At 41.9% G+C, this 12,409-nt stretch overlaps 1 protein-coding gene across 1 annotated transcript in view; it reads left to right on the forward strand.

Annotated features, from left to right (window-relative positions):
- Positions 1-12,409, forward strand: part of cnksr2a (connector enhancer of kinase suppressor of Ras 2a) — a 66,516-nt gene that overhangs the window by 31,200 nt on the left and 22,907 nt on the right. Inside the window, exons 7-13 of the mRNA XM_069667277.1 lie at positions 2,700-2,759; positions 4,361-4,429; positions 6,348-6,494; positions 8,557-8,669; positions 8,764-8,918; positions 9,195-9,284; positions 11,689-11,903. Of these exons, the coding sequence (XP_069523378.1) occupies positions 2,700-2,759; positions 4,361-4,429; positions 6,348-6,494; positions 8,557-8,669; positions 8,764-8,918; positions 9,195-9,284; positions 11,689-11,903 (849 nt within the window). The remainder of the gene's footprint in view (positions 1-2,699; positions 2,760-4,360; positions 4,430-6,347; positions 6,495-8,556; positions 8,670-8,763; positions 8,919-9,194; positions 9,285-11,688; positions 11,904-12,409) is intronic.

A 12,409-nucleotide genomic window follows, 5' to 3' on the forward strand; every position in this document is an offset into this window, starting at 1 on the left:
TCAGGGAACCACAACAGCGCCCCTCCTGAAAACGTCCCGTGCAAAGCAGAACAACAGAATAGATGCAGAGGGAAGGGTCTCACAAGGGTCTGCACACACACTCACCAACACACGTATAGTAGCCCATAAGTGATGATTTATATCATATTATATTTGTACAATACTTTCGCACTTTTACTTGTAAGTGCGGCAGAGTATATCTACACTGTAGTATGGCTACTTCTATGGAAAACAAACATCTGAGTGCTGCATTGATTACATGCATATTGACTGAATACAAAATGATCCTATTGTTAGACGACTCCAACTTCATGCTTGTCCTGTTGGGAAAGTTTCCCTGAGCTACTTTAATCCAAAGTTAGTCCTCCTCTTAAAGCCTTTTCTCTTGTAATACCATTAGAGGGTAATGTACATTCAGCCATCACTCACAGACTCGCACATTCAGCTGCCAGGCTCTTGGAAATGGTCAAAATTAATTTCTCTGAGCGAAATTACCCTCTTCTTGAGCTCCTCATCCTCTGTGACAGCGCTAATCCTCGTCTGCCTGACAGATGTTTCTGCAGTAAAGATGTCAGGATAGACGGTGAATCATTATCTCTCATCATGAATTAATATCCTCCGGTGACATAAAATATTTTCTGTATGAGTTGCAACACTTGTTCACGTTAAACTGGACTACAAAATCCACTTTTATAGCTGACTTATACTGAGCTGTAAACACACTTGAAGACTCTCATTAGCCTAGCCTAGCCAAGCCTAGCATAAAGGCTACAAACAAACCATAATGTAACCCTCTCCGTAGGCACTGCAGGCACATGGTCTTAGCATTTTGGCAGACAAGTGATCATATTTGGAAAGGAAAGCGGCGCAGCTTTATCATGTGCTTTATACTAAATGCTGCCATACTTTACAAAATATACATCATGCTGTATTTAAAGCCCCCCTCCAGTGAAAATCAAGTGTTTAACCTTGTAAACATCTCCATGTGGTGTTCTTCATGTGCTACAAGACATATCAGGGACAACATCAGCGGTCATCTCCATGGCTGGGCCTGTCTGCTTTTAAACTGCAGTGTACCAAGGACAGGCTGAACAACACGTTTTCAGATTGGCAGGTTTGAGACGTCACAAACCTAAGGAGCCAATCCCGTTAATGGACGGGGTGACGCTGTGCATATCATTGTGTGTAGCCTATTGCAACCACTTCTGTCATGCGCGAGCCAGCTGTAACCGTCATCGTCATTTTTGCAAACTCACTACTGACTACTCACGTTAACGTTACTACTACTAATTACTACATTTCAAGATAGCAAGTTGCTATTAAACGACGGCAGAGATGTGATTTGTTTTCACAATGGTGGGGGCGGTTGGAAATTTGCATCGTGGACGGGACCTTTGCAGATTCAGGTTCAAGTTTTAATGAGGGAGAAGGAGGAGATGCCTTGGGAGGATTTTTACAAGGTAATTAAATATATTCAGCAGAAAAATACATATCAGATACAAATTATTATTATTATAAACAAGAGCATTTTATAAATCTTAAAACATGACTGGAACTGGTCTTTAAAGGGGGGATAGTATGCTAATTTCAAGCTTCATATTTCACTCTGTAATACCTGTGGAATAGCTTAGCATAATTTACAGTTCATGTCGGGCCTCTGCCTGAAACGACTCAGTCAGCTCTGTCCCTTTAAGATATCCCGCACCTACACACTTTGGCAGCTCTCCAAAGCCTGCTGAGGCTTTGTGACATCACAAAGTGCAGTGTGTAGAATAAAACTGTGTGAAACCTGGCGTTCACAGCAGCCTGCAGACTGAGCTGAGAAGCCTGGGGATTACTCCAAGATACTTTTACTTGCAGATCTGAAACTTCACCTACGTTTAGTCTGGACATCCAACATTATAACATTATATATATGTGTTAACATGTGAAACAGTATAATACCCCCTCTTTAATAAGACTTGGGATGAGCGTTTCAGACCATAAACTGATTAGAAAAATGTTTTTTTTACAACCAATTGAGTCGCCCCCTGCTGGTCATTAGAAAGGATACAGTTTAAGGGGATTTACTGGCTTCACTTTTGAAACCAAGAGGCTACAGCCATGTTTCATATACAATCAGTGCAATAACCATAAGATTACTGGTCGTTATAAGCTGCCCTTTGATGACCCGTGCAGAGAGTTTGGCATCATCTACATTTTTGAAGCTCCACTGATAATAAATCTCTTATGAAATCTTTTATAACCTCACACTTTTTATCACTAAAGAGCTGTGAAAACACTTAGACAGCCGCCTCTCTTTCTAAGCCAGCTGTGTCTGTTGCCTGTTAAAATGAAAGATTACATCAGCTGCAGATCATTTATGTTACTTCGGTAACTCTCTGCTGTGACCTCAAGTCGCTCAGAGAATCACCCAGTTAAGTTTAAACTCACATTTTGTCTATCTTCGTGGTTGTGAGTCAGTAAGTGAGGAGTGTATGAGGAACAGAAACCTGCAGCTGTTAAATGGTGTCAAATACATTTAATTAACATTTCGTACACTCTGCTGCTCGCATCAGTTTCTGTTTGTGAACATTAATTAAGCTGCCACTAAAAACAGGTGGAAATAGCTGTATGAGTTGTAGTTATGTTATCCTTTTGTGCTGTTAAAACATTAAAAAATTGCCTTTTTCTGTCTTTTTCTTCCCTTAATCCATCAGGGAATGTACATCAAGTCAACCTACGACGGCCTTCATGTGATCACAGGAACTACTGAAGGGGTGAGAGGCTTTCAATCCCTTTGTCACACACACACACACACGAGTCACTACACATCACATACGATGTACTGCTTTTGTCTACATTTGAAATGTTGTTAAAACTTTTTGTGTGTGACATTTGAGGCAACAAACCTGCACATGGAAACTTTTTTCTTCATTATCAATCCTAAAAAATGTTTGATTTAAACATGAAGACAACAAGGAAGGAATGCGTAGTTTTATACAATACGTGCCGACACATTTGCCCCTTTACACACACACAGTTTCATAGGATGAGTCCACATAGCCTTTAGGGCATTTTAAAGGGGCAACAAATGAAACCATGTCTTGTTAAACTTGCCATATCTTGGGTTCTATTAATGCTGGGGCTAGGGCTGAGACGCTAACCACATGACCACAATAATGCGGTTTAGTTTAGTTTATTTGACAGGGGCCGTGCACAACAGTTAGCTGTATAGCTCATTTACGTCTGTGGTCCCTGGGCAGGAAGGTCTAAAAACACTCATTACAATACATAGTATTAAATACAAACAGTGTATGACATAAAAACATTACAAAGCTACATTTCCTTCTCTACATGTTGGAGGACGGTTCCATGCAAAGGTTAAAATCAGTGATGACTGGTTGGCCTTAAGCCTTGTTTTAAGATGCAGCTACAACAACTACAAGCCAGTCAACACGGATTTAATTTCAACAAATAAGGAACTTACAAACTTAGTAGTGACAATGAACTTGCGTTTCCACCGCTCATGCTGTGTTCACTCATGTCGATGATGTTTTAATGTCTCGGGGGCGCACTGTAGTGAAAAAAACAAAGCATACTCTGGCAGCAGGCTGGGGCGGTGGCTAACCGCCAAACCGCATGGGGGCATTAGTGTCTCTCCACGGTTAGAAATACTGAGTACCGTCACATCCCTGGCTGGGGCCGCTGAAATTTGGTGTGACGTCAACCAAATACTGTTTTGTTTTTGCCAGAGGTATGAAAATATCTGGATGTAGAACCTGAAAATCATCCATTTAGCTCTTTTTTTTAAGAGCTAGTAATAAAAAATATGACATGCTTGTGCCTTTATAATCCTTCTATCTGTTGTACACTGTCTTGTCTGTGCCCCAACTACATTTCATGACTATATGAGTTGTATGTCTGAAGATATTGAACTCTCTCTCCACCTAAGCGTTTTAAATATTTAACCGTTTTTATTGGGTCTGAAGTAGCGTACAAAAAAGGTAAAGAAAAATCTCTACCTGACCCGACACAGAGCGACCTATACCAAACCCGCAGTCAGCTGTGTCTATGAAGTACATAAACCACTTCCCACAAACACCAGTGCAGTTTGATTTCCCACCCCGCCTGAGGCTTGACGGGTATAAAGAAGCACTTCTTTCTCAGAGTATCTGCAAAACTGAGCATTTGGATTCATAACAGCATATCAGAATCCATAGGGATGACTCTGGAAGGCTTTGCCTCTCTTATATTATAGCGTGCTGAAGTACAGTTTGTTGGACAGCTAGTCCACATGGGCACGCACGGATCAATAAACTCACATCAATTCATAGTCGTCTTGTTTTCTCCCTGTCTCCCTTTTTCTGTGTCTCTGTAGTCTCCAGCTGACCGCTGTAAGAAGATCCACGCGGGAGATGAAGTCATTCAAGTCAATCACCAGACTGTGGTCAGTCTGTCATTGTGAACAAGTGTGTGTTTGTGTGTGTCTCTTTGTGTTTATTCAGCGCTTCATTTATAGATTGTTTGCAAGTGTGTGACAGGAAAACTGCCCTTACATCCTCTAGAAATCATAAAGAGTGAAAAGTAACATTATAAAGAGTCAAATTAGCAACAAATCACATATAAAACTGATCATTTTAGCCTATAAATAAAATATATATGATCATAATCATATACAAGGGATGTGCACTTTAACCGGTTAACTGCTAACTGACTGATAAGAATTTTAACCGGTTAATATTACCAGTTAAATGGTACAATATACGTGTTTTGTTGTCGTTAGCTGAGCCTGAGAAACAAGCAACAAAAGCAGCGTGTAGGACTCTTTCACCCAAGACGACAACGACGACAGTGTTGTAAATTATGCTGTACTTAAATGCAGCGGTGGTACGAGCACAATGCAATATCACATGCGAAGCCAACATCCACAGGCATCCCAAACGGCAGGTCCAGCGCAGGTTTCTCAACCAACTTTGCTCTCCATGCTAGCAGGCAGCAGAAATGTGGACTTGAGACTTGGTGACTTGGACTCGAGTCGACTCGAGTCAGTGTTTTGATTACTTGCGACTTGACTTGACAAAAAATAAATGTAGATGTAATTGAATAATTGGACCTATAAATGAAAAACAACTTTTTAGCTGTTTTCAAAGAGATTGCAGATGTAAACAAATCTTGTATATTTTATATTTTAAGACCAACAAAGGATAACGATAAACTTAAATAGGAAAGCCAGCTGTATTTTAACAGGAAGGAGATACAGGACAATTAAAACACAACCAAAACTGAGCACTTTATGATCTATTTTTCTATGTATTTGTCTTTATTTATTTAATTTTATCTGAATGTTTTTACTTGCTTTTACTGCCAAAGAGAGCTGCCAAACTGACAATAAAGTTTCTAATCTAATCTCTCTCTGGCTCCTCACACCTTAGCCTCTTACAGATCCGTGTTTTGGTTCACTCTCACTGCTCCCAGAAGCTCTAAAAACCTATTGAACACTCTTTAGCACCAAGGCTAGCCTGGGAACATAGTGGAGCATGTAGCAGCTAAAGAGTCGGATAATTTCCCTAAGGAGATGGTGCAGACCAAACCTGAGCTAAAAGACAGCGAATAACAGACTTACATTTGTGTACAAGCTCAAGATATGGATTTGATAGAGGATGTTGTGTTCACAGGTTGTTTCTGCAGCCCCCAAAGTAGCCAAATATTTCAGTCATAGCAGGGTTTATATAATTGGAAAAGACCAGTTTATAATGTGTTGGGATAAACTCAGAGGTCTTGCATTTATCGGAAGTTGCATTTATGTGTGTTGGTTTTTGTGGCAGAGAGACCCGTTTGTTTACGTCTTAGTTCCAGATTGTGCTTTGACTTTTACGAGGTGCTAATGCAGGAAGCAAACGTTCCATTAATGAAATCACATCCTCCAACCTTTTCTGCACCTCCTCGTGCATCATGATCACATCTCAGGTCAACCCCGGGAAATGCAATTAAGATAATTAATTGTGTTTGCCTTAATTAGAAAGTTTCTCCCCACAAAGAAACTGACTGCAGGTTTTCACTCGCAGTTACAAGCGAGAGGTGTTGGTCTGGATTTGTGGCAACAGTGGCTAAAAGCGCAGAAAGATTTATGATAAGATGCATTTGTTTTCAAATTGAGGGCAGGTTACATCACATGAAAGCTCTATAGATAGTCTTACCGCCTCCACACCCTCTTGCCTCGCACACAAGGCTCAACAAGCGAGATCCAATCACGACGTGGACCGAATTCAAACTACAGGCTGAACATGAAAGCTGTGATTGTGTACTTCATTTTCCACATAAAGGATAATCATCATCTCTGACCTTCTGTTCTCTGCCGTCTACAGGTGGGCTGGCAGTTACGTAACCTGGTCGGCTCGCTGAGGGCAGATAAAGGCGTCGTGTCCCTGACCCTGAAGAAGCGTCCACAGAGCACGCTCAGCTCCGCCCCTGCGCTGCTGAAGAACATGCGCTGGAAACCCCTCGCACTTCAGGTGGGACCGGCTCTACCTTTTATAGACTTTATTAAAGCACTGCGCTGGCCCACATAATTCCCCACAGCATTCCCACTCTCCCTGTACGGCTGCAGCCAAAGCGTGTAATTAGGTCAGGCTACTGTGGCTCAGCAGGGTTTTGTTTGCCAGCTGAAACAAACTGGATTGAATGGCACTGGGAAATTGATGACACCCTCCACCCACATTCCCAGTGCTCGGAGAATTATGAAATGTATCGCACTAATTAGCTCTGATTATCTACACAAACAGCAGGGAACACAAAGGGAGCTGTTTTTCTCTGCCCTGCATCCCAGCAGTCGTTTCTCTTTTAGGAGAGATTTGGCTCATTTCAACTTTTAGACGACTCATATTATTTTTAAGCACTGTGAAGGAAATGTAATTCAAGCCTGCATGTAAAGGATTCATGTGCAAAAACTGAAACATTCCTTGTGCACTCGAGGGAATATCAGTCAAAACAACCGGATGTCGTACTGATTCAGAAAAAATCTCCAGTATGCATCAGACCAGTCTGCCTCGCCAACTGTATCCCACAATGCAAAGCGCTGGAACGTCACAGCAGCAGTTGAAATGACGGACAGCAGCAGAAGGGGGCGCTTTAGCTAAAGAAGCGTTCGTTGTTGTTTACTTCCGCCTGGCGTAGCATACTGCTAAATGAAGTTGAAAAGCTCCTCTACACCACACACTACCGCCATACACAGCATGCAGTATATAGCATGTAGTATATTGTTTGTGGTATGTAGTATATAATACGGCATTTCAAACACAGCCAAGGTGTTGGATCAAAAAACTGAAGCAGGAAGTAAGTCTGTAAACTTCTGTGAATGTTTATTAGAAAGTTGTTGCCCCCTGCTGGTCCGGAGTGCAACTGCACAGATACTTCACCAAGAAATGAATGCCTAGTTCAGACTGTAAGCCAAGCTGTTTGTTTTTTTAAATCAGATATTTAGAGTAACAATCTCATATATTTCAGTATCGTGCTCTTGAGCGCCACCCACTGGCAATAATCATAACTACAAGAGCACATTTCCCGATTTAACTGCCTTTGTCACACTTTAATTTGTAGACTGTTTGTACTGTTTGCCTTCATCTGAGCGTCCAATTTGTTTCTTTTTCTTTGGATTTTCACGTATTTTTGAAGTTGTATCTGTAGTCATCCATCTTTTCTTCTTTGTTTGTTCAGCCATAGTAGATTACTGTTTACTCGCAACACTTGCAGAGAGTGGAAAAACAGCCGCTTAGCTCCGCCTACCCTCTCTGGCAGACCAACCACTGCTGGCTGATGGAAAACGCGTCACTAACTGGGCGCCGCTTGTGATTTTTTTCCACTAAAGTCATCTCAGACACCCAGTCTGTAATACTGCAAATGCAAAGGCTTTCATCAGTGGGCCATAGGCTCAGTCAGCATTGTGTTACCTCATTCTGCGATAGATAGTGACTTAACAGACATTTATTTAAATGAAAAAGTTAAAGATTGTTACTTTAAGAAAGACTATCTGCTGTTTTCGGACTGGATGCATTTCAGGCCTGCTGATGTCATTTGCATTGCATCAGCAAAAGTTCCACTTGCTGTCCAGACTTTTTAAATCAACCTGGATACTTTGTGAATATGCAAGAAAACGTTACTGGGCTGGCAGTCTGAACAACACTATTAGGCCTACGTTGGCTCAAACTGTTATTCCAATCAATAGCAATGAGGGGACTTATCCATTATTGCACCGAAACACTGCAAGCCAATAAATGTATTTTTTTTAAATTTGATGGTGTGCAGGAGTTGACTTGCATTTTTGATGGATTTCTGATGGTAATAGATATGTAGTATTTCTCTACTTTGACTCATAGATAGTTGAGAATAACAGTTTCTCACATGTTATTTTTCAAAGCTTTGTCAAAATCCTGACAGTAATGTATCGAACTGGCAAGAAGATGGTTATAAAGTATGCAAAAAGAACTATAACATACCTTAACATGCATATCTTTCTAATGGTAAAGAAAAAATAAAGTAAAAGAATGGGTCTAATTATATCCACTTTTTTTCCTGCAGCCAACCAGAAGCCCGGGCAGCAGTTCGGCGACACCCTCAGGCACTCCCACAAAGAACTCCGCCCTCCAGGACCTGCACATCCCGCCTCCACCTGCTGAGCCCTACACACCCAGGTAGAGTGTCTTTTTTTGTGCACTTTTGAAGTAAAATCATTTTAATTTATAAGAAAAAGGAAAAAATAAAAATCCACCTCTGCTGTGGCCGTAGAGATGAGACAGGAGCCTTGTCTGGAGATGAGGCCTCTCGTAGTCACGGTGGCGTCAGCATCGCTAAGCGCTCTGAGTCACCAAACTCCTTCCTGGATCAAGAATCTCACCGGCGAGAAGAGGAGGAGCCCGTTTACTGCACCACACCTACGTATGGTACGCTCTTATGAGGAAAAGTGTGTGTGAGTGAGAGGAGGGATGGAGTTCAATCTCATTCTGTTGTATTGAACTACTTCAAAAACAATCATGAGGGTTGGAGTCCACCTGCGACCTGAGGCGCTTAATCAGAAGTTTTGGGGAGATGGGAGCTCTCTGCGTCGAGGAGAAATAAACAAAAACTTTGCAAGAATTCTAAATATCATATTTCTGAATATAAAAATGGAAACGCAAAGAAGATTATTAAGTTTTACAAGTGTGTGTGTGTGCTTGTAGGCAGGCTGAGGCCCATCTCCATGCCTGTAGAGTGCAGCTGGGTGGGCGACTATGAAGATCCAGCCAAGCTGAACAGAGAAAGCCGCAGAGGTGAGTGCCGGCGTGTGGAGCGCATATGTGTGTGCGTGTACCTCCTGAAGAGCCTGTTAGATTCAGTTAAATGTTCCCGTCTCTCTGTATTACCGAGAGATCAGTGTGTGCGTGGAGATCAATGCGTCTCCATCCCTTCCTCTAATTCTCCCTGTGATTAGCATCACAGAGAAATGAAATAAGAGGGGATGAGAGGAGAAGGGGGGAGAAAAAAAAAAACGGGAGACAGTTGGCACAAAGGCAGAGAGAATGAAAGGGAGAGAGAATAAAAGCGACAGAAAGAAAAGGAGGGAGAAAAGGAGTGATGAGAGAAGGAAAGGAAAAAAAGACCATTCTCCCTGACCTCCACCTGAATCACTCACGCAGTTGCCATGGCGACGCTGACAGCAGCTCCTCTCGGTGTCTCATTTTCCTCCGGCCGCTGCCTAGCAACCAGGGGAGGACAGGATGGAGAGAGGTGGCGAGGAGAGGTGAGTTTCCTCCCCGGTAGGAGAGGAAGTTGGTTGAAAAAAAGGATGGAGGAGACTCACGGAGTGTGTGATTCCTGAACAGATTCAACAAACGCTCAACAGATGCATGAACGCACTCACAAATACACGGCATTTTAATCTTTTTAAAGATTATATTTTGGGCGTTTATCACCTTCATGTGACAGAAGGGAAGAGGCTCACAAGAAACAGGGAGATTAAAGAGGGAGATATGCTACAAAAGTTGCCGGTCTAAACTGAATCAATGATACTGCTGTCGTTGTTACCACTCAGCTGTCAATGAGCTAAAATTACACATAATTGTTGTCAAAGAGACTGAGACATATGGTGGGAAATCTGGATCCATCAGTCCACATAGAATATCTCAGAACATAAGGTTCTACATTTGATACAACACGCGACATTACTACATTTTGAGGCTTTCCTCCACAGTGAAATGACGTCATAGTGTGTTGTAAAGGGAAAAACGTCCGTCGGAGTGTTACAGTTACAGAGCGGTCTGTTTATGTTTATCAAAGAGCCAACATCACAATCAGGTTTATTGCCAAGTAGGTTTAAACATACAACAAGCTTGTCTTGGAGTTTTGGTGCAGAAACAATGAACACAGAGGTAGAATATAAAAGCAGGAAGCAGCAGTGCTCCTACTGTGAAAAAAATACAACACACAACAGGTGTGACGGAAGAGCTGTACAGAGCTGTACAGCAAGAGGATGGTGAGTGCAGAAGCTTACAGTATCAAATTCAGAGACAGTGTGCATTGTAAACAGACTATACTAAAGTCCAGTGTGTATTAACTTAACGCATAATTAATAATATAATGTTAAGTGACTGTGGGGCTGTACGAGAGTCTGTATCATGTATTAATGAAGAGGGGAAGAAACTGTTCTTGTGTCGTGATGTTTTGGTCCTGATGGGACGCAGCCTCTTGTCGGAAGGTCTCATGGTGCGTTCCATGTACCTCGTAAGTCAGAATTCGGAACTGGGAATGACGTCACACCCGAGTTGACCGCGTTCCAGTCGGAAAACCAAGATATGGACCCCTCCAGTAAAACACTTGTTGTGCTTGCTCTCTCGGAATACGGACAACTACAGAACAAGAGACAGAAGTCGGAAGTGAAAATGAACAGTTAATACGACAGCTTTCATTTACTGTTGATGCACGCAGCAGCCATCTTTGATTATGAGGTCGGGGGTGGTGAAGGTCGGAAATCCGACCTCAGGGGGCTTTCTTACTCAGAACTTCCGACTTCCGAGTACAAATGGAACGCACCATCAATGAGTGTGTGTGGGATGAGAGGGGTCGGCCACAATCTTACCTGCAGCCTCCTCCTATTGTCAAGGAACTTAAATAAACATGAAATAAACAATGAAGATGTAAAAAAAACAATATTACATAATGTTACATAAACAGACCAGCTTTACAGGCATTAGCTGTAAGCTAGCTAGTAGCTAGCCTCAGGTTCCCGTCTGGTCACAGAGCTAACCATCAGTTTCTCTGAAAGATAATTAACCTGCTATGTTGGAAAAAACACTTAATGGTTACACAAACATCAGGCCAAGGGACAACACTGCAGCCTTTTGGCTAAAACTGGAACATTTACTTTGATTTACTTTTTCTTTTATGCTTTTATTTCCCTGATTAGCAGAGTGATGACGCTGTGATTAAAGGTCAACGTTTACATTTTTAAACTGGTTTAATTGTTATGACTCTTTGATTGTCCTGACATTTCACTATGTTTTTAAATCTAGTGTAACCACTTATTCCTCTGGGTCTTGATGAATATGGAGAATAAACAAAAGAATATAAAAATCACAAGAATTAGTTGAACAGCTCGGGTTTGTTTGATGTGTTAGGATGTGTGTATGATGTATTTTGGCTTCAGATTAACGTACTGATTTCATTGGACGATTACAGAAGCGACACTGATGCGCTACGTGGGACTGTCCAGCATGGACGAGAGGCCGGGCTCTGACGACTACTCCTCGCACACAGCTCGTCCAGGAAAAAGGTCCAATGACACAGCTAAACGTGCCAAGAGGCGGAGCCACCACAGCCAAAGCCCCTCCCACTACGTCCTCCAGGCGAATCAGAGAGATTCTCCGCCGAGAGACCCCGCCTCCATTTATCATGTAAGTCGGAAAATTTGTCAGTTGACTTCTTGATAATCTTACCTTCAATCCTTTTAAATATTTTTACTCTGACGTTTTTTAAGTTTTTAGTTTCATAACTTTCTAAGTATCTTAAAGTAGCGATCTCGGAGGTCTGAGTTTTGTTCTCTCTGGCGCCCCCTGTGGCCACAAGCTCACTGTAACTGAGATTTAAACAGCATCCTTACCTCATGGTTGTGAATTTTTATGTTAATTTGAACCTCGAAATGTAACTGAAAATCTTCATGATTATAACTTTAAAGACTCAAAGCGGCTAGCCTGACTGTAAAACTCGCTAACGGATAAAACAAACAAGCAACAAACTCTTTATTTGCTTTAGAGGTGCTGGTAGGCAGATTTTGCTTCCTTTGCACAGAGCGAGGCTAGTTATTTCCCCCGTTAACAGTCGTCATGCTAAGCTAAGCTAACAGCTGCTGGCTGTAACTTAAGAGTTACTATTTAAGGAGCAATTTGCCCCTGGAAGAAGC

This window comes from Semicossyphus pulcher, unplaced genomic scaffold (genome assembly GCF_022749685.1).
Source record: "Semicossyphus pulcher isolate SPU_LCO1_2020_fin unplaced genomic scaffold, fSemPul1.0.p SCAF_18, whole genome shotgun sequence".
Classification (NCBI taxonomy): Eukaryota; Metazoa; Chordata; class Actinopteri; order Labriformes; family Labridae; genus Semicossyphus; species Semicossyphus pulcher.